The sequence below is a fragment of the Pundamilia nyererei genome, unplaced genomic scaffold, assembly GCF_000239375.1.
Source record: "Pundamilia nyererei isolate P.nyererei 1_Seehausen unplaced genomic scaffold, PunNye1.0 scaffold00030, whole genome shotgun sequence".
In the NCBI taxonomy this organism is placed as follows: domain Eukaryota; kingdom Metazoa; phylum Chordata; class Actinopteri; order Cichliformes; family Cichlidae; genus Pundamilia; species Pundamilia nyererei.
In genome coordinates this window covers 4,427,901-4,452,450 of record NW_005187431.1, presented here as the reverse complement: position 1 = coordinate 4,452,450, position 24,550 = coordinate 4,427,901, and the positions used below count along the sequence as shown (strand labels likewise).

Here is a 24,550-nt window from a genome sequence, read left to right as displayed (position 1 = left end):
TACAGCCAGCTTGAAGGCCTGTGGTACAAATCTCTGATGAGATTCGATGATGCAATGGCGGCAGCAGCAGTGTTAATAGTTACACCAGTCAGCGGGTAAGAGTGCTGGAGGTGTGCAAGACGCTCAGTCAGTAAAATGAGCTTAACAAGCTTAAATGAAGATATAAAAATGGAAAGAAGAAAGCAAGAAGCACCATTCACGGGCTCCCAGACTGAACAGATTGTTAAGCGTCTGTATTTTAAATGGTATTACTCCATCAAAACCACCCTGGGACATAGAAAACGTCTATAATCCACAACTGTGTGTGGATTACAGCTGCTTTTAGTGTATGGTCTAAATATGTGAATCAAATATATATAATGCTGTGCAGTTGCTTATGGTAAAAAGAATTGTTACCCGACTCTGCAGATGCTCATTAAGGCAGCTGGAGTAGATGTCTACCAGTCAGAAGGCTGGTGGTTTGACTCCTCCATGTCTGAATATCCTGAACCCCAAGTTGCCCCTGATGCATCTATTGGAGTGTGAATGTTAGATTAGGTGCTTATGTAACAGAGGTGAAGGTAATTTTTGCACAAGTGTTACTAAAGGAGGGAAACCCTCCTCAAAAACGGACGGAGCAGTGGAGCAGCCAAGGGAATGCACTGAATTAAAGACTGTATAATTAAAATATAATTTATTATATTTAAACAGTTAAAAATGTAAAATGAATTAAAACAACCCTGGCCAGGGAACAACACAATAAACATTAATAAAACACAACATTAAAAACCCAGTGGCGTCCGCCACGGTATAAAAGTCACTCAAAATTAAAATTCCAGGCAAGCAGTGTGCAAGGGGGAAACCCGGCGGCGTCCTCGCCTTCCTGTCCGTGTTCTCCGCTCGGGCCGAGCTCTTAACTCTGCCCGCCGCTTCCTTGTAACACGCCAATCGGCACCGGCCCGTCTCGCCGCGGAAGGTAGAGCACTGTCTCACCGCCTATAGTTCCCCGCAAAAGCGTGATCTGGCCTCCAGGTACTCCAGCAGCCGGAGCGCTCTCTCCGATCCCTGCTCGCTGCCGTCGTCTCCTCGTTCACAGCCCACGCCAACCTTTACCAGCCCTCTGGGCTTGCAGGCGCCACCGCCTGACACCATTCACTCCGCCACTGTTGCCTGTCTCTCAAGCCTCCCCTCAAGCCTCCTTCTCTGTGGTCTGCCAGGCCCTCTTATTGACCTCTGGGACCTCCCAGGTGTGATCAGGTTCATAATCAGGTAGGGGCGGAGTCTTTCCAGGACAAGTCACCAATAAATACCATAAAAACATGCAATAAAACTCATAAAAATAAACCAGTGTACAATATTAAAACATTAAAAAGGTAAAACACAGCAAAACATGCATAGTAAAAAACCCTAGATAACTTGTCCCTTTTCCACCCCGTGACACAAAAAGCACCTGTATGAATATGTGTTTGGGTAAAAATCTAGTAAAAAGTGCTGTGAGTGCTCAGTTAATGTAGAAAAGAAATATACAAGGCCAGCTATTTATTCTGCCTTAGCCTGCCAACAGCGGTATGCTCTGCAAGCCATTTTGCAACCCACCCCTAACCGAGCTCCATGTTAATGCTTTATCTGACTCACTCAGGCAGTTTAAATAAATACAGATTAAATTAACAGTCTTCTTTGACTGTCGTGGTCTTGACTGACCTGTTTTCAGTTTCTGGTCAAACCAAGGTAGCCTTCATCAGTTAAAAACAACTAGATACAAAGTTACTGGCTATCTAAAGAAACAAGCATGGTTAAGATAAAGAACAGAGCTGAAGGAGAGTGAGTGTGTGGCGAAAAATCTGTTATTTGTAGGTTTAAACAAAGGCTTGAACATTTTTTGGATGACGTCACATGTTCAGTCTGGCCAATTATAATCATATCACAGTCATATTTGTTCCTAATTTGTTGCCGTTACCAACTCTTAACATCTTGATATCCAAATAAACAACACACTACATTCCTGTTTTTCCCCACATTGTCTCCACATGTAGTTGAAATTTACGCCGACTCCCCTCCCTCTGCTTTTTTCTTCTTCTTGTTACCCTCCTTAATCTGTTTCTCTGTCTTTGTCAGGTTGTGGGTGCTGATGCTGTAACCACTGTTTGGAGCTGACAAGCCCTGGTTGATGCAGTGAAGTGTTCCAGTGGGATAAACACAAGCAAAGGTAGGAATGCAAGCAGATAACTCGGAGAAAGAAAAACAGAAGCATACAAAACACCATTCGGGGAAAGAGGAGAGGCAGATTTTCTGAATAAAGATTGGTGAAGATGGGAGCTGAACGAGTGCAGTCGCTGCATCCGTTGCATACAGTACAGCTGCTAAAGGGTTTGATTCACAGACCACTGAATACTCAGTTAGTGACAGAAAGATTGTGGTTAGAGACAGAGAGGGAGAAAGACAGAATAGAAAGGGAATGCGGATGGTATTATTGGTGAGTTAATAGAGGTTAGGCTTGGCAGTGCCATTCCTGTGCTCACTAAATCCACACTGATGAAGCTCCTGGGCTGTAACAGGAGGAATCTTTCAGTGAGAGCTGAAAGGAGGCTGGGAGGCTTAGCGCTGACGCTTGGCTTCCAGTCTGGACCAGATTTGCTTTTCAGGCCCATGTGGGAGCCGGGCTGCGTCTTTATTAAGGCTCGAGGAGCCCCTCGCTTTGGTGTCTCTTGCCGGACTACAGATGAGAGCTGTGTGTGCTGTGCGGTTGCATAAGAGAGGCACTTTCATCCACTCAAACGCCGGCAGACTGCAAACACTGTGCGTGTGAGAGGAGCTGCAACCGGTGGCCACCAAAGACACACTTCCTAATTCCACAGAGTGCTGCGTCTCAGCGCCCAGAGAGTCCATCTGTGATGCATCCAGTGGCTTCGTGGAAAGTTTTAATAGCAAACGTGTGTTTGCGCTACCCTATCACCATTTCCATTCTGCCACTTGGATTTGTTTGCGCCCGAGGGCCACCAGTGAGGCCGAATGGCACCTTGACAGAGATGTGCTGCGACAAGACAAGGCCAAAGAAGCTGGGAGAGTGCTGCTGAGTGGTGAAATAGGGAAGTGAAGCAGAAAGGAGAGCTGAAGGGGATATTTTTGAGGAACCCATTCTGACGTCAGAAACAAAAAAAGAGAGAAGAGACTTTTCTCTATTTGAGTAGAAATGATATAAATGCACACACAAAAAAAGAGAGAGAGAGACATCTTATGTTCTGTAGACTCACAAGCTTACAACAGCAAAAACAAAACAAAAAAAAAGCCCATAGAGCAAATAGAAAAGGAAAAAAACCCACAGGCCTTTAAATAGATGTCTAAAAAAAAGAGAAGTGTGAAGTGGACAGACTGAGGGAGAAAGAGCGAGAGCAGAAGTTTACATCAGTCTCTAAGAAAAGGCGAGAGTGGAAACTGGTGGAAACCATCGTGGGACTCCCGTTGTCACTCTGGGATTTACTGGCAGGAGGCGAGGACGTGCGAGAAGAAGCTGAGGACCAAAGACAAACGAAAAGGCCACACACTCATAGGAAAGCAGGGTAAGAGGAGAGAGGCTGGCTTTAAAGCTTAATGAATCGCGTTTACCATCCGTGCCACAAAATAAAGACCAATCTCATGAGTAGTAACAAGTGAAGCATCGGATCGCTGTTGTGAGCGATTGACCCGGTGTGCGAGTGAGCTGGATGCTGTTTTTTTTTCTTTCCTTTTTTCTCCTTCATCTTCAGCTGAGAAGATATTACCAGGCCAACAGTATCCTGGCAACCATCAGCCCAGCTCTGCTCTCGGCACGGACCACATGCTGCTCCAGACTCAGTGTGTGTTAATGTGTGCGTGTGTGGCTGTTGTGAGGCTGACACGCACCAACACTTCAGAGAAATCTTTCTTTGCTTTATGCGAGGTTGTGACGTGGATCTCAGCTTGACTTCGCCTTTGTAGTCACCTTGTCAGGCCGAAGATGAGGATCGGTTATTCATATATTCACTGTGTCGGCTCGGTTTGCATCTCTCGGAGCAGGTGGTGGAAAAGTCAGGTCGGAGACGAGGTGCGTTTTGGGCCAACGCTCACAGGTTACAGCCGTGACTCAGCACACAGCCGTGTTTAAGCAATTTACCTGCAGATGGAGCAGACACAGAGTACGGCAGGTAACTGCAGTCCTCGTGTGAAACTGTCTCAGCGACCGGACAGTGTAACCCCATCCCTTCCTCTGTGCTGCAGTGCAACACCCGTTCTTGCTGAGTAACAGGGAAAAGACTGTTGATACATTTAATTTATTTTCTGCAAGATGGCATCTAGAGAACATGCAAATGCCGGCTGTAGCTTATTCTTGAAGCCGGAAACTGATAGACCTCAGCTGTGAGCTAACACAGCACGTGCACAAACACAAAGGGCACGGCAGAGGAAGTGAAACTTGGCAGCCGCTTACCTTCTGCTACCAAAGCGAGCAAGAAGCAGGAAGACGATTAAAGGCGACCTGTTATGCTCATTTCCAGCTCCGTGCTTTTACTGTAAGAGCAGATGCATGAGTTAAAAATAATCGTTATTTAACTTATATTGGTTATGAGGACAGATGTCTTGTGATTGGATGCCCCTCCCAGTTAAGGTTTGAACTGGGAGGGGCATCCAATGCTGACATATAAAGGATATCTACTCTCACTCTCAAAGTACTCTCTCGTGCGTTTGGCTAAGTCATGTTTCTTATCAACATTTATGATTTTTAAACTACTCAAAAAATTAAAGGAACACTTTCATTGAAGTGTTGGAATTAAACTTGTGGGATATTGATCTGCTCGGTTTAGTAGCAGAGGGGTTTTAATCAGTTTCAGCTGCTTTGGTGTTGATGAATTTAACAACAGGTGCACTCGAGGGGCAATCATGAGACAACCCCCAAAACCATTCCTGTTTTGGGGGTTGTTCATAGCTACTTGTAGCATGAGGCATGGTTGGCATCAACATAATACTCCAACTCCTCCAGGATGGCACATCAATACGTGCCATTGCCAAAAGGTTTGTGGTTCCTCCCAGCACAGTCTCAATCAGACCTGATCTGACCAAACAATCATGAGGGTGGCTCCTGAAGCCAGGTTTGCATTTGCCATAGAATACTAGGATTAGCAGGTCCATCACTGGCGCTCTGTGATTTTCACAGATGAGTGCAGGTTCACCCTGAGCACATGAAATAGACATGAAAGGAAGTGGAGAAGCTGTGGAGAACATAATGCTGCCTTTAACATCATTCAGCATGACCGATTAAGTGGTGGGTCAGTGATGGTCTGGGAAAGCATATCCATGGAGGAACACACAGACCTCTACAGGTTAGGTACTCCCATTAGGTATCAGGATGAAACCCTTACTTCCATTCCCAGACTTTATGCTGGTGCAATGGGTGGTGAATGACAATCTCCAACTTCATGTGGCAGGAGTATGGAGGCAGTTCTTGGAGAATGAAGGACCTGACACCACTGACTGCCCCCCTTGCTGTTATAGGCAAAATGGAGTAATCTGCTCTATAATTTACTTGGATAATTTACTTTGATTTTCAGGGTGTCTTTGAATTCAGCTCTCTGTAAGATGATCATTTTCATTTCCATCAAACAATGTGGGATGCTTTCATGCCTAACACACTACAGAGTCAACATCAGCATAGAAACATCTGATGTGTTTTTTAAGTGTTCACTTAATTTTCTTGAGCGGTGTATAAACAAAAATAAGGAGCTTCCTTAACGGCATAACAGGTCCCCTTTAAGGAAGATGACTTTTTTTTTGTGTGTTTTTTGCTCTAAACTTCCTGTTTAAGCAGTTTTAACATTTTAAAAATCTTCTTGTTCCACAGTATGAAATGTTTTGTGCACGTGTTACTGAAGCTGTGTGTGATTCAGTCAGAGGTAAATCATCAGCATCATTTCAGACACAGAAATAAAATTCAGCTGGCACATCTGATATTTTCATTGAGATGTGGACAACTTAATGCATATGTACTTACTAGTAGTTTGGAGCATAGACGCTCCTGTTAGTGTGATAAGTGGCAGAAAAAGAGCCTCACCAGTTGCCAAATTGATCTTAAATGGGCCAGACCAGTAAAGCCGTTAAACACCTTGAAATTATTATTTTTTAATTCTATGAAATCATTCTGAAAACCTCTGTATTTCATGGAGAAATAAGCTGAAAAGCCCGAGACTTTATAACGTACCTGTCTGACCACAAATTTTATCTCTTGAGCTTGGATCCTTGGGTTCACGCTCTGGCATCTGGCCCTGTGGTCTGAAGAAGTATCTATAGACTGCTGTATATAAAGAGCATTAGAGGGGAGCAGTCTGCACATGGCAGGCTTTTAGTGGGTTACTATAGTAATGTAAATGGATTAAAACCACCACTCAGCTCGAGCGACTCCCAATGAGTGAGCTAAATGATTCATGGCTGGATTTGGGCCGTGCTGTAATTGAATACAGCATATGCGTATCGGACACAAACTGCGATCGGTGTCATCTGTGACTGGACGTCCGGCTTCGCTCTGCACATATTGCTTAGACAGAAGGATGCAGAGGGGAAAATTAGACAAGTGCAGATGGGTAAGAAACTAAAGTGCGTCTGCTGCGTCCTCCATGTGCCGGTTGTGTATTTTGATGCAGGTTGCCAGATCCAGGGTACTGTATGCATTTTGTTGTTTCCTCCCGTCCAGGTCGCCAGCCATGGGGAACCTCATTAAGGTCCTTGGCAAGGATTTAGAGAACTGTCCACATTTTTTCCTGGACTTTGAAAGTAAGTGGGCGCCAGGGTTGCGTGCGTGTGTCCGTGTGGTTGAATTGTGAGTGTGTGGAGTGGAAGTGTGCGGCGGGGAGGGGGTGGGGCCAGCTGGTGGTGATTTGATGGAGTGTTGTTGAGGGTGTGGTTTGTCATTAACAGACACTCTTTAGTCCCACTCTCCACACGAGGAAACCTTTGTTTCATGAACTTGTCAGCCGTCCACAGAAATCAGATATGATAAGAAGCCAATAAACAGAAACAAACCAAACCAACAACCTCAGAGACTTGACCGTAAAATAGAGAACAGTGACCACAGGTAATTGAAAGCAGCACATGGGGTTTTTGTCTCATAGAAACTCACCTTTTAAAAATAAATCTGTTTCACTGCTCCAGTTTTGAGTCCCATACATGACGCGCAGCTTTCATAAAGCGGATGCAAACACTCCGAGCTGCACCAGTGCTACGCAACCAGCTGTACTTTGCATCAAATTATACCAAACTAGAAACAATCTGTTTTTATTACACAGTAAACAAACACAGTCATATCCTAATTACACTGCAGTTATGGGCTAATTAGAACCTGTGCATAATGTTTCTGGATCCAAAAGTATTAAACCTAATTACATCAGGTTTGGCCTTTATTACAATGGGATGAAACACAGAGCAAGACTTTATTCTTTCACTTCATTTTACCGCACGGTTCTCTTGTAATGTGTTTCATTCACACTCTGGATGGGTCCAGTGTTCAGACAACAGAATTATGATAGTTTGGCATTTAAAAAACTGTTGTTTCATTCTCAGTTTTCTTTGTATCAGTTTAGTTTTAGTTAGTTTCCAGAGTGGGCAGGGGGAACATTTGTTTTAACACTTTACAAAGGCCCTCGCAGTACTGCAGACATCACAGGCTCAACAAAGCCTCATCAGGCAAGCTGTTAGTGGTTTATCAATGAGTGTATTCCTGCTTTACAGTTTATTTGTATTTTAAAATAACAGATTTTTTTAATCACCTAGTTTTAGCTTTTAGTTTAGTTTTAGTTAACTATAATAACATTGCCTGACTAGTTTTAGGCCAGTGTTAGGCTGTTGGAGGTAATCCTATAACACCAAGGGCAGCATATTTTATACACGAATGTTTGAGATCAATAAATTGCACGTGGAGGCAGAATGCAGGAAAACTGATACGAGCTCACTAACTCAACAGGACTTGAACGCATCAAGATGCATGTGAAGCAGTTATAATGAGCAACAAATGGCCTTGTAATAAAGTAAAAACATGGTCAATAAAGGCCCAGTAAATGTCCTCTGAGTGCAGTGTTTTCAGTGTCAACCAGTACACAGAGTAGAACTGGATACTCTGGATCTGACAGTATATGGAGTTTCTAACTAGATCATAATTAAGGTATTGTGTCTAATCAGAACATATTATTCCTAGTGTTGGTCTAATTTGATAAAAGGAAGCACAGCTGATTAAGTGTTATTAATGCAACAAAAAATAAAGTGCGCCCCTGAAGTATTTTTTAAGTCGTTATCTTTATATTTCATGACTTTATTGCAACTTTTGATTTAAATTTTCTGCACCAGACTCGGGTAGTTTCTTGTATTTGAGTCTTAATGAGTTTCCTGTCTTCCAAAATAAATAAATTCAAACTGTTCTTGCGACAAACTGTCTTGAGTTTGAGGCTAGTAGTGCATTCCTGCGACCTTTGATCTTTAAGTTTGATTGCTTTTGGAGTCGGCGCCTCCTCGTGAAGGACTATTTTATCTCAGAGGAAACAGTGAGAGTGGGATTAAAGACGTTCTGCGTCCACGTTGTCACGCTCCACCCAGGACATACTCCCATCATGCCATTCCAACAACGTCCTCTCATCCACCTCGACACCCTCACCTCTCGCACAACGCACACCCACCTACACCTCACAGGCACGCACACGCGCGCACAACCCCTCCCAACACCCATCCCCTCATCACCCACAGACTTCTCCCCTCTCTCTGTTCCAGGGGGCTCATGGGAAACCTCCTGAAAGTGCTGGCTTGCGCCGAACTTGAGCATGGCCCAATAGTTTTCCTTGACTTTGAACGTGAGACCATCCGCTTCTTATTTTTTTGAGTTATCCCTTTCTCTCTGTTGCTTCCCCCCTCCTCCCTTTTATTTTTTGGTCATATCATCCATCTTAGCTGACCATTGTGTCATCTTTAGGTCCTTAGTTATATTTTATTTCCTCCTCAGCTCTCCCCCTCCTCACCCCTCCTCCTTTTCTTTATCTTTTTGATTTCTGCTCTGGGGACCGGCATTTGAAAGGCATCTGGCTTTTTTCTGAAGGGTCTTACTCACGCATGCTGCATCCTATTAGACGCAGACAGATGCACAATAGCAGGGTGGCACTGCAGCAAAAAGAAAATAAATTCATTAATGTTAAAAACTGACAACAATAACACTTTGCTCTCCAAAGCTACAAAGAGCTGAGGAGAAACAAACAGAGAATGCCAGTCCTGTGTGGGTTTCTGTTGCTCGGGGATGACGATGGCTAACAAAAAGTCTATCGTCATCCCTCCACCTCCTCATCTCCTCATCCCCTATTGTACGTCTAATCTATTTGTGAGTGTGAGTGTGCGTTAGGAGAGTGAGACTGATAAAGAGAAGCTGAAGTATGACTGCGAAGAAAGGCTAATGATTTCACCTCTGTCCCCTCTTTTCTAATTTACCCAGTCAGTGAAGTATGAACTTTGCAAAGCATCCATCCTAACAAATCTTTATTTTTACTTCATTACTCAGTGTTAAAATCTTTTTGTAGTTCATGTCAATTTATAATTTACTTTGTTAGCAGGCTCGGCATTTAACACGAAGTTCAGTAAGCGAGCTGACATGTTTAGAGGTTTTCTTGAATTGTTGGGTATCTTTGAGATTCAGATTTTTTTGTTTCTCTTTTGATGAGTTTAAAAAGCTGTGAAAAAACATCTCCAGTGAAGATCTTAACACTGATTATGAATTTTTAAGATGTAGATGTTTTGCACTGTATCCCCAACATGCTCTGCACCTCCTCAAACATCCCCTTCTCCCTTTTAACAGCTGCCTTCCTCCCCTCTCTTTCTTTACCCGCTGTTACAGTGGGAGTGGGAGAGCTCACTGCTGGCGAGAGACGTCAGCCGTCAAATAGGTTGAATTTCCCCTTCGTGTGTCGGGCCTGTGATTCACTTTACTTCAAAAGCGAGTTGGGATGAGTCAGACTCGGGAATGGCAGCTTTGGGAGCGTCCCTCCCCCTCCTCATCCACCCCCCTGTGCCATCTGTGAGCTCTCCTTCTCCACCTGGAGACACACACTCACCTCTGTCACACAGCTTCAAGTTTGGTTTCTCGTTAAACTATTTATAGCTCGGCGCTGATCGCACCTCCCTAACACCCTTTGAAGGATAAGATGCAATTCTGACCACTGACAAAAAGATTATCAGGATGGATGTCTGGACTGAGCTGCTGTTTGTGAAAATCATCAGTCAGCTTGAAGTCATCCTCAGACTGAATTATAGCAACCTCTGTGTCTTAAAACATCTGAGGGAAATGGTTTGAGAATCAGGAAAGATACTGCTCTCACCGTGAAGCTGTAATCAGCCAACCTCGGAGAGAGAAACAAACTTGCACACATTGTAAAAATCCCCCTGGGAGCACGACTAAATACAAAAATCAACAAGTGAAGCTTGAGGTTTATCAGAGTTGTGTAATACTGTGATAATTATGGCCAGATTTCCCATATCCATAATGAGACTTCTGTCACAAACAGTGTGTGCGAATCACTCACTGCACTGTGTATTATAGTTAGGGTCGTCCATTTTATTCAATTATCTAAATTTTGTGTCATTAAATTTATATCGACGACTCCCCGCAGTAATTCCATCCACTGCATGAGCTTTATATATGCAAAGTAATAAAATTAAGTAATTTAGCTCAATTCATTTTAATTTTTATGTTGCTAAATTACAACAACGAATGAACCATAAAAGTGAAGTCGAAACCTTAGACCCTATTCCTGGCTTTTTTCGTTATACTAGCGCATGCTAACACATTCTCTGCTCCGGGTTCATATCATTAACTGTATATTAAAAATGGACATCACAACTGTAATGCAACCAATTGTTTTCTGGAAAATAATTTTTTTAACGCCTCTAATTTGGCATTTTGACTGTCAACCTTCTCTGCTGATCAGCTAATACTGACTGCTAGCTAGCTAGCTTAGCTAATGAGGTGCATCTGTTATTTACTTAGCCGTACTTGGGATGCTAATTTGGCTAATTTGGCTAGCAAAAGACAGGGTTAAAACAAAATAAAGAAAACTACACAGCAACGCCTTTTAGTAGAACCAAAAGTGTGGGCTGGATATGAATGAGAAAACTATATGATCACAATGTAGCCTTGCCTGAAGTATACTATGCTGTATTGTTTGAACTACAGCTTACAAAATGAAATCATTCTGTATTAAGGAAGTCTTTAAATTTGCAACTCAGACCATAAATAGTTCTTTAGCTAATAAATCAAATTAGCAGCAGGATAATTGTCTGTAAAGATCTATAATTGATTAATTTTTTCCAACCAAAGGCGTCCCCCCTGCTGGCCAGTATAAAGAATGCAGGTTTAAGGCAGTTCAAGACTGATACCTGAATATGTCCATCTTTTATATAGAACTAATTTAGCTTACAAATATGAGGGCGTTATCAATCACAAGATCTTGGCATAATAACTGTATTTAATACAAAGCAATTATGCTATACTTAATTAATACCAAGTAAACATAATGTGTTGTTTACCAGAATAATGAAGGAGGGCATTAGAGAGAATTCACTAATGTTGCACTGCTTGCTGTGCTTATAATGGCAGCTGGTGTGCACGCAGGACAGCAAATATACCTTGATTACTATTTCTCCGCAGGGAAGCAGCGCCTCGGGGTGCAAAAATAATCAGCAGAGCTACCACATGTAGCGAGCTGCCTGGGCACACTCCCACTCTTTATACCTGAGTCAGAGGCAAGAAAAACCAAACACATCGCTGACTCAAGAGGACCCCTCCTAATTGTGTCCCTGTAAGCACTTCATCTGTCCTGCGTGCATACATGAACGAAGCAAAAACTATGACTGGAAAAAAAACTGAGATAAAGACTGAGCATGCCCAGAGGTTTCCCTCTCTGCTGCTTATTTTTTCTCACAATTAAACTTAACAGTCATTAAAAAAATCATTTCACAGACGTGTAAAGGGAAAAGGAGAGTGAGAAAAATCTATAAGACTATTACATCAGTCTGATTCTGCTGTTACACCTACCCAGGCTTTGGTACATTTATGCTGAATGGGCAGTGGACATGAATGGTTGCTTTTACAGCGACTGCAGCCCATCAAAATGCAAAACTCTGTTCCCTGACACGAAGCCGACTTGTTATATGAGTAACCACAAACCTCGCTGTGTGACAGAGCGCTCTATGAGTGTCCTGTTATTGTTCTACCTGTAGGTTGTTTATTGGCCAGATTTTAACCTTAGATATTTACACATGCAATGATTACTCGTTGTCTTTCTAATTCTTTGCTAATCTCAGGTTTCTATCTGGCCTTCTAGGACATCATCATCTAAGCTCCTCACTAATACTCGCTCTCCCTTTCCTCCCTCCTCTCTGTATCCCATCACCTCTGCTCTTGATATTTTCATCCCGTCATGACACTTTCACTTCCCACTCCTCGTCCTTCTTCCCTCCCTGCCCTCACAGATGCCCAGCCCACAGAGGCAGAGACGGCCGTGTGGAACCAGGTCAGCGCCGTGCTGGAGGAGGCTCACGGGATCTTGGCCGAGCTGCAGTCCTACAACGGAGCGGGCCAGGAGATACGAGAAGTGAGCATGAATCAGTCGAGCCCCCACTGCAGCATGGGGAAACTAGCGCTCATGTGTGATGCCAGGGTTGGAATTCTGCCGTGCAGCAGGCACCGAATCTAAATCCAAGCAGAAACACCAGAAACATTTCATGCAATATGTCGTTTCCATAAATATAATCAGCTACAAAGCTGGTACACTGGTCCTGATGATCACATGGCACACAATTAACTGTCTTCAGAAACATTAATGAGAACCACTGCTGATAGCTTAGCTGTCAGGATAACTACATTTATAAGTGCTGAATCATTTCCTTTCCTTGCATCCTAACTCTGAGGACACAGATACTGTATGCCGGGGGCTAAAGAGAAGATAATGTATTATTAATTCCACAGCAGAGAGAAACTGAGGAGAGTATTATTACCAAACCTGAGTAAAGATAACTAGAAATATATCTTTAGTGATAACATGCAACCAACAGATATCCTGCTCTGCATTTTTTTTACACTGAGGCATTTGTGAAATATTAATCTTGACTAAATATGTGTCAGTTTGCACACTTTTCCAGGACAGAAATGGGAACATTTAGATGATCCGGGTTCAAAAAGTCTTCTTTCATATTGTTGGCAAATTGGAGTAAAAGGTTTTTTTTTGCAGGAGGGATTTTGGAAATCTGTGTTTATCACTCCATGACAGCCATTAAAAAGTCAATTTTCACTGTGTTTTAGCAATGAAAGGGGCCATAAATCAGGCTTTGAAGGGCTATATGAACAGCTGATTGTGTAAAAACCATCAGGATAGAGACAGAACAGTAAAGCTGTTCGAGTGGAGCTTTTTGGCTCAGAGAATTAGAAAAACTCATAGTTCTTTCTTTTTTTTTAAAAATTGGGGATATCTGCTGGCAAAAGAAAGTGCCGTCACAACAGGATTATATGTCTTATATATTCAATAGAATAATTTACAGGAAAACAAATAATGACAGTCATAAGGGCTTATTATGGAGCTGATATGTATTGATTTGCTGCTGAAAATAGCTCTGAGCAAATGCACCAATTTCCTCTTGTTTAAACAGCTTTAAGCACTGAGTTAGCCTCTGCAAAATGTTTTTGTGCCCTATTTAAAGATTTACACCAAAAGTAGGTGCAAAACGAATATATATATCCACACAATGCTGACTTTGACAAATTTGATTACATGTAAATTTTACCTCTAATTTTTTTTTATAGGAGTACAACATAGAAGGCACATTGGCTTTAATGAAACTCGAGGAATGACTAATTAAAAATGAATAATAATTTGAAGAAATAAATGCTTGATTTTATACATTTCAGTTACATTTTACCCAAAATAATTATTTAATGTTTATGAGGGCAAATAATTGTTGTTGTTTTCTTTCAGTGTAAAGACATTGAGAGTTGGGATTAACATGTTTTGATTTGATTTATTTATTGATTGTTATTTGTTGATGCAAAGAAATATAAACCATTTATACTTTTTCTTATCATATTGATCAGGTGAGATTATTTGAGGCCAATTTGAGTGTGTGATACTGTGTGTGAGATCACTGGTCAGAGGAAAGGACAGGGAACAAAAAAGATGGCAAGGTTTTTAAAAGTAACATCTGTCTGTTACTGGGCTGCAGGCCATCCAGAACCCGGGCGACCTCGCTCTTCAGGAGAAGGCCTGGAACGCAGTGTGCCCTCTGGTGGCCAAGCTGAAGCGGTTCTACGAGTTCTCCCTCCGACTGGGTGAGTGTGGCCGTTGCAGTCTATGAAAGAATTTCAGAGAGTGATGTAACCCCATCTCTGGTGGCCATGTTGGAGCTGAAAGCATCTGTAACATGAACCTAAAATCTAAAGAGACGGCATTTGCTGTCAGCTGCTCATTTATGAGCGAAGCAGGGTTGTCAGCTGGGTGGATGTGCTGCAGAGCCAGAAGAAGGCAGGAAAATGAGTGGAGATGAGGTGATGGGTGCACCCCTCAGATTAAAGTCTCTTTCCTTTGTTTATCTCAGTTTGAAACAGCTGTTTTGGTATTTAGCATCTGTGCTTCATTGCACAGGCTAGAGCTGATCGTACTACAGCACTAGCTATTATACTGCTTTTTCTTTTGTTGTTTTTTTTAAATTGGCATCTTTTCAGCAATTTCAGGATGTGATAAATCCTGTTAAGACTGACTGATGAATGCAGTCAAAAGTGTCCACGCCGCATATGTTACCTTAAACAGGAAGGAGGTCCGTTTAAAGTGATAAAAACGGGCCTTGGCATTGCTGAGAGCTCCATCAGCATTGTGCCTTTCCAGGCTTGACAGCATTCCTCAACAAACACACACACACACTCACATTCATACTCCATGATGTCCTCTCAGCCATCTCTGCAGCATCCTGACCCAGCAGCAGCCAGGCAGCCGTTGCTACGGAAACAGTGGTCCACAGTGGTCCAGCGCGGAGAGAAAGAGAGAGAGTAGCGAGAGGAGTATGAGCAGAGAAATAGAGTTCAGCTGCCGCCTCTGCGCTGCCTTCCAATAATACTTTCAGTCTCAGGGACATTGTGTTCTCAGATTACCATACAATGGGAGCTGGCCAATAATTGATGATAATGTCTGGCGGCTAATGTAGCTATGAGATTCAGTACAATAGAGATCACATACTTCCATCGTGCTGAAGAGAAAGGGTGGCAGTATGTCCCAGCACCACCTTTTGCTTTATAGTTATTTGATCAAAGGGGGACGTAAGGGGTGGAGAGGTCCAGTTTAACATTAACAGCTGCTGCATCTCTATAAGCTGTCAGAGGATGGAGATCGTGCACTCTGTGCTCTCGGCAGGAGCGAGACTGGGGTATCAGCCCAGGGCCTCAGATGAAACAATTCCATGTTGTATTTATAGAAGGCACTCGTGCATTTTTAATGCAGAGGAAGGGATGGAGCCCCAGGAGCTTTTGCTTCTGAGGCATCAACACCACTGTACGTACAGCCTCTGGAGTCCGGCTATGGAGTGTGATTTGTTGCAGACTTAGTTTAACATCATGGATGACACGGGTGGGATAACCATGGCCACTGCCTCTGCAGTCACAGCCACACTCAGGCTGTGTGAGCAGCTGTAGCTTGATCTGTGAACATGCAACATGCAGTCTTTGTTTTAGCAAGGAGCGCTCTGTTAAGCCTGTGGTCACTGAGGGCAAATAAAATCCTGCTGAGAGCCTTAATGAAAGTGAAACTAGCAAGACAATAGCAAGGAGAGCGTGCAAGTGGGTATTTTGGATTTCATGCTAAGCAGAAAAACATTCATCATGTTCACCATCACGACCGATGTCTGTTTACCAGTTCAGGGAGGTACTACTGCATTTGCTTCCAAAAAAATAAATACATAAAATGTTGGACTGATCTGCCTCTAATCATCTCACTCACGACCTACAAACTGAAACTGCTCCCTGAGAGCTCTGCCTCGAAGTGTAGCTAAATATGCAACATTAAAAATGCAACAGACATGCTGTTTCAAATCCCGTGGCTCCACTGACTGTATATAAAAGATGGAAATTGCCACTGTGACGAAACCTGTTGGTTTGTTCAATTCAATTTTGGAACTTTATGCAAAGAGTAAAAGTATGGAACATAAAACTTCTTGCATGTCCTCTTAGGTCACGAGACTGCAAATAGTATAGATCTGTCAAATTGTGTATAGCATATAGTGTTTGTGGGAGCTGCCAGCCACAAGTGGCCTGTCTGCCGAACCGCAGTCTTCAAACGTTCTTTCTGCTGTGATAAAGCCATTTTGGTGTTTATACCGTGATAAACTTGACCCCTTGTCCCAGGTGCCCACGCTGAGCTGTTGCATAAAGAAATAAATAAAGAAATTCTTTCCTTTGCTGTCAAAAACGATTTCAGTGTAGAGGCAGCAGTTCTTTACTAAATTTACACCTTTGTGCATCCTAACGGGACACACATCAGAGAAAGACTTTTAAGGCTCATGCAAAATGTAGAAGACACGCTGGTAATGATTTCCTTTTAGGAAAGCAGCTTTTCCGTTCGCATACTTTCACTTCCTCTCAAGCTTTATTTCTCAGACCAACTGTTTGGCTCCAATTCTAAATTTTTGGACACCTGAATAATACAATAATACAGAGAAAACATCCAACAATCAAACAACCCCCCTTTGAGCAAGCACTTGGCGAAAGTGGGAAGGAAAAACTCCCTTTTAACAGGAAGAAACCTCTAGAAAAACGAGGCTCAGGGAGGGGCGGCCATGTGGTGTGACTGGTTGGGGTTGAGGGGAGGTAGATAAGACAAAAGACACGTTGTGGAAGAGATTGATGACAACGATGATTAAATGTATGTATTTTAGAGAAAGAAAAAAGAAGAAACACTCAGATCCTGGCTAGATTAGAGAGGATTACATAAATCTGACCAAACTAAGATAAAACAGCCAGGTCCTAGCTGGACTGGATGAATTTCTGACTCTGATCCATTTGCAGAGAACGCCTTGCGCAGCCTGCTGGAGGCGCTGACGAGCCCGCCGTATGCTCCCATGCAGCACCTGGAGAGAGAGCAGGCCTTGGCCAAGCAGTTTGCCGAGATCCTCCATTTCACCCTCAGCTTCGATGAACTAAAGGTGAAGGAAATCTTTGTTGTTGTTGTTCTAATTACAGCCCTCAGACGCTGACCTTTACTGTACTGAAACATCAATACGGTCGTTGAGCAGCCTTTGTGAAACTAAATGCCACCTTCTCTCTCGCCGTGCAGATGACAAATCCAGCCATTCAGAATGACTTCAGCTACTACAGGAGGACCATAAGCAGGAACAGGCTGAACAACCAGCAGGTGAGGCAGGCCTGGCTCCGGCTGTTTGCACTGCATACATGATCAAATGGTTCAGCGCGGCTTCAGTTCCCCTCTTTAATCATTAATGAAGTGGGGGTGTCCGTTTCCTTCCAACGACGCAAAGACGTGTACAATCAATATTTCATCTAACTTTCGAGTTATATAAATTAACATCAGGGTTGCCTCCATCATTACGCTCTCCTTTCACCAGCTGTGTGACATGATTATCGGATCGTCTGAAAACAAACGTTTGTTTTAAGTGTGACATCTGTTTTGTTTCGGCGTGCAGCTGGAAGCGGAGAACGAGGTTAACAACGAGATGGCAAACAGGATGTCGCTGTTCTACGCCGAAGCAACACCAATGCTGAAGACTCTGAGTAACGCCACCACCAAGTTTGTCTCAGAGGTACACGTCATCCACTCACTGCTTACATGTGTTTATGGCTTAGTCCACATTTCCAAGAACAACATTCCAATCAATAATATTGAATAAAGTAGTGGTGACACAATTCATCCTCAACAATGAGTAAAAGACCAAAAGTATTCAATGCAGACAAGGTTTCTGGTAGTATTACCCCATTTTTTGGATAAAAGTAAAATGTAGCTCTTTGGAGGATAATTCTACCAGCTGTAATTCAGTGAGTGAATCTGATCAGCATCATCCCTTTAAATTTAACTCGATGTCTTTAGTGTAACCTAACACTGACCAGGAACACCACAGCTGCTCTGCACCAGTCAGCCATGTCAACACAGCACTGTAGACCAGGGGTAGGCAACTCCAGGCCTCGAGTGCCGGTGTCCTGCAGATTTTAGATGACTCCTTGATCCAACACAGCTGATTTAAATGGCTAAATTACTTCCTCGACATGTCTTGAAGTTCTCCAGAGGCCTGGTAATGAACTAATCATTTGATTCAGGTGTGTTGACCCAGGGTGATATCTAAAACCTGCAGTTGCCCACCCCTGCTGTAGACTAACCACTTTAGCAAGTTTCTTGAATTCTACTGTATTAATTTGCAGTGAAACTTTCATATATGACAGTAAGCAGGCCCCAGCTGATGGGGGATAGAGCTGCTCCAAGTGTGGGGCGACCAAGTAAAAAACACAAAATAAAATAATGATTTTTATTTAGAGAAATTAAAGAAACAAGAGTACTAGATGTCTCCTGCTAACCTGAGAGCAAATGAAAGGACTGGGTTGTTAACTGCTTTTGGGTTCTGAAGAGGGGTTAACCCAAGTTACAATGACCAGTATAAAAGGGAGTCCTGTTTCCCTCACTGTGGGGGTCTTAGTTGTAGACGTGGTCATTGTCAAGACATCTGGGTGTAACTAGAGTCAGTAGAGTAAAGTAGAGTCTGTCAGCACAGAAGTGAAGCTCAATAAAGCGAATAGAAGAACAGAGCCCTCTATATAGATTAGATCCGAATTACTGTGTGTCTCTATGTACAGTCTGTTTTTGCTGTGCTTGTAAGAAAAAAAACAAAACCATATACTTCCATGGTACACGCGAGTCTTCACCTCAGGCGGCCATGTTGAACTGCTGTGTGAAACATCCGCCTTCTCCTGTCAAAACACAGTTTTACGGGCGAGGCAGCAGCCTTTTGCTAACTTTACACCTCGATGTATCCTGATGGGCCGCACGCCACACGGAGAAAGACTTCAGAGGTTCGTGCGATATGTAGAGGGCGTGCTGGTGATGATCGCCTTCCAGCATAGCAGCTGCACGGTCCTCATGCTTTTTGCCCTGCTTTGTCGCCACCTTGTGGCAGAACATTTTGGCGCAGGCAGTGCAGTAAAGTGTAGAGGACTTTCTCACATTGTCCGCTCATCCAAATGGAAGCCATTTTTACATCTTCTTTCATTTCCCTTTTGTCTTTCATCAGAATAAGACCTTGCCCATAGAGGACACCACAGACTGCCTGAGCACCATGGCCTGCGTGTGTCGCGTCATGCTGGAGACTCCGTAAGTGCTTCTTGTCTCCCCATCTTCTTTCGCTCAGTCCATCTCCTTGAATGTCAGAATCCTAAATTCGAATTAACAGGCTCTTTCACTGTGCCGTATAATATGTCAGTAATTCAATAGATCGACGCTCAGAGTCCTTCATGCTAAATGTGAAATGTTTAATCTTTATTCTGTGTGTCTTTGTGTGAAGAAACTCTCATCTATAACTTGTTCACTGGTATTTGGTGGACACCCCCAACCCCCGCCGTGCCCTCTGTTAAACAGAGCAAATATTAACTCTTGTTTTTGTCCCAGGGAGTACCGCTGTCGGTTCACCAACACAGACACTATGCTGTTCTGCATGAGGGTGATGGTGGGCGTCATCATCCTGTATGACCACGTTCACCCCGTCGGGGCTTTCGCCAAGACCTCCAAAATTGATGTGAGTACAGCAAATACTTGCATACTTTGAAAATAATGGCCCTCTGTTGCATGTGTAAAGCAAAGGAGGTTAATCTAGTGTACCTGAGGGGTCCTGCTAAGCCAACAGTTTGGTTAGGCTGGTCATCAATCACAAAGCTTTAGTTGACCAGTTGCATTCATTTCAATCTCCATATTTTTATTACTGAGCTCCACCAGCGAAGATCTGCACGACTCAAAGCTCAGAATAATCTTTTTATGTCATAACAGCTCAGATTATCTGCTCTCTGGAGCACGTTTGTAAAGAAGTGTGATGAGTGTTGAGTAACAGACCTAGAAAAAAATGAAAATATTTAAATTTTGCATAAGATGGATGGAGTTGTTAATAGCTGGGTATTGTGAGCATGAATGTAATGTGGGCTTTGTTATGATTGATGCAAATCCATTAGCTTCAAATCCCCAAGTTTCATACCAAGATGAATGCCTCTCTTAAATGTTTTTGTCTTTTTCTATTCATTTATTACCAGGACAAACTGATAATAAGGAATTACAAATAGACGAGCACAGAACTGATACACGCTGTCCTTTATCAGTGACCCACATCTTCAGCTTCATTTAATTGACGTTGGTGGGCATTTGTTCATGCACAGCTCTCTTTAACTCCTGTTGCACTTTGATTGCAGCACATTTTCTTTTTCAGACCTTTTGTTGTAGAGTTGCTGCTGTGCTTGGGAACCAGCTGTTTTGACAGATGGCCTCACATTTGACTGTAGAGTACTTCAATATACAGAGGAGCTCATGGTTGACTTAATGACAGCAAGGTGTCATTAAGGGCTGCAAAACAAGCCCAAGTCATGACCCCTCCACCACTGTTCTTCACAGTTGGTTATGGGGTGTTTGTAGTGATATGCAACGTTTGGTTTTCTCCTTTCTGCGCATTACGTAGTGCTCTCCACCAAAGTAGAGATATCAAACATCTCCACTTTGGCCCTGTCTGTCCAAAGGGCATTGTTCCAGAAGTCTTGTGGTTTATTTGGATGCAACTTTGCAAACACAAGACATGCTGAGAGCGGAAGCTTTCTCATGGCAAACCTTCCAGTCAAGCCGTACATGTTTAATCTTTTTCTAACTGTACTGAATTTTAATGAATGCTAAAATTTAACATTCTAGCCGAGGCCTGTAGAGTCTGAGTTGTCAGTCTCAGTTTCATTTATTTGCTGCATTTCATTATAGTTCATCTGAGTGTGTTTACAGTAGATAAAAAAACCACCAAACCCTGTGTAGGTTTAAGATGAAAATAAAAGCTAACACACACACACTCGTAACTGCAAGCCTGCGAGAACTTAGTCTGTTTTTAAATGCATGCAAGGATTTGACTGACCTCACATCAGCAGGACAAGATGTTCTGGGGAGCTAAAAGGTTCATGAGAAGGAATTCAAAGGTAGTTCTGTAGTCAACTGGGAACCCGTGAAGTCACTTCAATAATGGGATAACATGTTCACATTTCTATGTACATGTTAGGAGTCCAGACAAGTTAAAGTTGTCCTACTGATGATTCGGATAATCCCGGTAGTCGAACCTGCTCGTGCTCGATATGAAAGCATGGATCAGTTTCCCAGAGTTGGTTTGAGAATTTTTAACTTGCGGGATATTAAGTTCCTGAATATGATACAAAAAGCTGTGATCACTGTCCGAAAACGATGCCATGGTTCATGGTTCCTGACCTGCTCACCGAGTTTCAGAGAAAAGGATGATGCATTTAAGACGTAGCTCTTGGGTTTCTGTGCAGTTTCTCTGGGCACAGGATGGTCTGGGGTGAATTTAGCTTTTATAGAGGTGTTCACACTTCCTGTTGATCAGTTAGTCAAGTGAATTTGATTGGCGGCGCCTGGCTGCTACTTGCCCTCGTAACTCCTAAGAAAGCAGTGAGGGTGTACTGAGACAGGAGGCTCTTGACAACATTTCATAAATGTGTGCACGTGAGTTTGGGTTTTTTGCAGCAGCAGTACCAGGACATGATGTGATGTGAGCCCGCTGACCTTTCTCTAATGCCCTGTGTTGTCTTTGTGGTGGGCAGATGAAGGGCTGCATCAAGGTGCTGAAAGAGCAACCGTCTAACAGTGTGGAGGGACTCCTGAACGCACTGAGGTGAGTATGAATGTAGAAGAGTAGAAAGGTACAAATCTCCTCCTCCTTCCTCGCTCTGAATAAATGTGAACGTGACATGAATGTGCTTCTGCTTCTTCAGATACACGACACGGCATCTACACGATGACAGCACCTCCAAACAAATCAGGGCCCTCCTGCAATGAAACAAAGAAGAAAAAGAAGCGACCAGGAGGGGAGGAGGAGGGGAAACGAAGGAGCGCACTTAAAGGAGGAGGAAACAAACGCTGATAAACCTGTTTGTTTACAACGAACAAAGAGAAAAATCATCTCCGGGGTTAAGTGCGACCTGATGACAATAAGAAGAGGAAAATAATTATATATATTGTCAGCTGTCCATCATTCTGTCTCTCATTTTGTAAAGTAAGAAAAGAAGAAAAAAAAAGAAGCCAGAAAAGAAGATATAGATATATATTAAGAAAAGTGAAACACTGAGCAGCAGGTGAAGAATAGGTAGGATTAAAGAGGAAGCTATATTGGAAGATTTAAGGTCAGAACCAAGTGAAAGTGTACGAAACAAAAAAGGAAGAAAAAAAAAAAAGAGGGTTAATGTTCCAGAAGTAGTCTGACGAGTATTTTTGCACACACTTTGAAAACATCTCCTTCCCCAATGAAATCTGATCCCAAACTGGTTCCCATTGCTTGAACTGGAGGGGCTCTCCTTCAGCTGCACTGGTCTCCACCGACGGGTGAATCATAAAGCAATGTGATGGATACACTCCGGAGATTTGCTTTTACCCGTTTCACTTTCTTTCTGGTGCAGCTGGAGGAAAGCAGGCAGGCGGAGACGGGACGCCTCTGTTTTTGCCCCGATTTCTTCCTCATCATCCATCTATCAAGTATATGCTTTTTTTCCTTTAAATTTCTCCTCATCACCAACAAAAATGTAAAAAATAAATAAATAAATAAAGAGCCGCCCGTGTCGTGTGCCCCGATGCCGTTTATGTTCCTGCACACAAAAACCATCTTGCCAGCTGTCTGGCTTTACTTGAACTACGTCCTTCACTCTCTCCATGGTGCTAATGTGGTTTATCGCAGCTTCTTATCTGATATCGTTTGGCTGTGATGTGGGACATACAGTGATTTTGTCATCCTCTTCTTTTGTGCACAAGTTAGCCACGATGGCGAGTGAGCCTTCAGCATCTCGGTGCGTAAAAGAAGGGGGTCAAATCTGAGAGGGCGTTTTTAGGGAAACCGCAGCACACTTTTAGTTCTTCACCCAGTGCCAAAGCTTATTCTGTTATTACATCGCACGTGAGTCAGGCTTGAGGGTTTGATGGTATTATTATATCACTCATCTTTCTTTTCTTTTTGTAAAAGAGGATTAAAAAGCCGAGACACACGTGAAAAACAAGTGGGAAGGTGGTCCGATTTACATACATTTTAAGGGCGATCTGAGTGTTCCGGTGTAAATACGTGAAGCTTTTCACAGCGGGCATCCACATGTTCCCCGTCGGGGAATATGAAAAAACCACCATCACAAACTCACACATAAAAACTCGAGTGCTTTCTTTTAGAGTGAGGTTTAAAAAGTCCATCAATAAGTGGGAAATAAAAATGAAACTACAAATGATCCAAAAGGAGATTCAAAAGAAGTGCTGTAATGTCTAGAGCCCTTAGTCTTATTTAATTTGATCTTATAATATATTTTCTATACAGGGGTATGTGCGCGAGCATATTCTGTATAAATACATAGATGGCATGTTGCAAAAGTTCTGACAGAAATGTGTAAATAAGGTGTTTTTATTCATTTTTAATCGTTCAGTGATGCTGAAATTGGGTATGTGTTGTCTCTCAGAATTACCATACGTTTGGCTTGGACCATCGGACTTGCCGTAGTCATAGGTTTCAGAAATTCAGCTTCATTAATGGCGAATGAACCGGAGGGAGGGGAGGGACGCCAAGTGGGGAGGGGGCCGGGGCTGTCCATTTGCTTGTTATTTTGTATATTTTGTGCAACAATAAACTTGTCATTTATTACATTCAACAACAGCCGTCCTGTGTCTGTTCAGTCATGTGTAGGAGTAATGGTGCTGGGGGTGTGATGTCAAAAACTGCAAGTGAAAATCACATTTTTCTATAACAGGGCTGTCAAACATAAGGCCCGCGGGCCAGAATCAGTCCGGCAAAAGCTCCAATCTGACCCATTAAACAGAAGATTGGAAAATGTAAAGAAGGATGTAAATTCGAAAATTTTTACTATGTTTTTAAGTTTTACGTATTTTCCACTTCCCCCTTGGCTAGTCGTACTGCATCACACCAAACTAAATAAGTAAAAGATAAACAATGAAATGACAGAAAGTTCCTGTTTTTTCACCACTATAGAAATGTAGGATTTTTATCACGAGCTTGCTGTAAAAACAAACAAAAGAATAAGAGGACATCATGTCAATTAACAAAACAAATGTTCAATTTATAATTTAGGTACATCCTGTATGATGAATTAACAGAACTTTTTCTGTCATTTTAAACATCTTTTTCTTACAATTTAATCCCAAAGCAGCATGTCTTTCGCATGTAGAAAAACTGAGATATGTTGCTGAAATTGCACTTCTTCTTTTTTTTATATTAAAAATGTGTAGTTAGACTTCTTCACACTGACAGGAAGAGAAGCTTCACTGCTCCAGCC

General features: G+C 42.7%; 1 protein-coding gene across 3 annotated transcripts in view; it reads left to right on the top strand.

Annotated features, from left to right (window-relative positions):
• fam49al (family with sequence similarity 49 member A, like) overlaps nucleotides 1–23,908 on the top strand; it is a 40,854-nt gene extending 16,946 nt beyond the window's left edge. The window contains exons 2-12 of one of the 3 annotated variants that reach the window (XM_005728895.2): nucleotides 2,095–2,185; nucleotides 8,737–8,816; nucleotides 12,478–12,599; nucleotides 14,221–14,326; nucleotides 17,048–17,184; nucleotides 17,316–17,393; nucleotides 17,683–17,799; nucleotides 19,276–19,355; nucleotides 19,650–19,776; nucleotides 21,833–21,903; nucleotides 22,004–23,908. In XM_005728895.2, coding sequence (XP_005728952.1) covers nucleotides 8,744–8,816; nucleotides 12,478–12,599; nucleotides 14,221–14,326; nucleotides 17,048–17,184; nucleotides 17,316–17,393; nucleotides 17,683–17,799; nucleotides 19,276–19,355; nucleotides 19,650–19,776; nucleotides 21,833–21,903; nucleotides 22,004–22,067 — 975 coding nt within the window. In that variant the 5' untranslated portion in view covers nucleotides 2,095–2,185; nucleotides 8,737–8,743 and the 3' untranslated portion in view covers nucleotides 22,068–23,908. Of the gene's footprint in view, nucleotides 1–2,094; nucleotides 2,186–3,316; nucleotides 3,537–6,673; nucleotides 6,754–8,736; nucleotides 8,817–12,477; nucleotides 12,600–14,220; nucleotides 14,327–17,047; nucleotides 17,185–17,315; nucleotides 17,394–17,682; nucleotides 17,800–19,275; nucleotides 19,356–19,649; nucleotides 19,777–21,832; nucleotides 21,904–22,003 lie in introns of those variants that run through there. The other 2 variants (XM_005728897.2, XM_005728896.1) reach the window with 2 other exon arrangements.
• The last annotated feature ends 642 nt before the right edge of the window (nucleotides 23,909–24,550 follow it).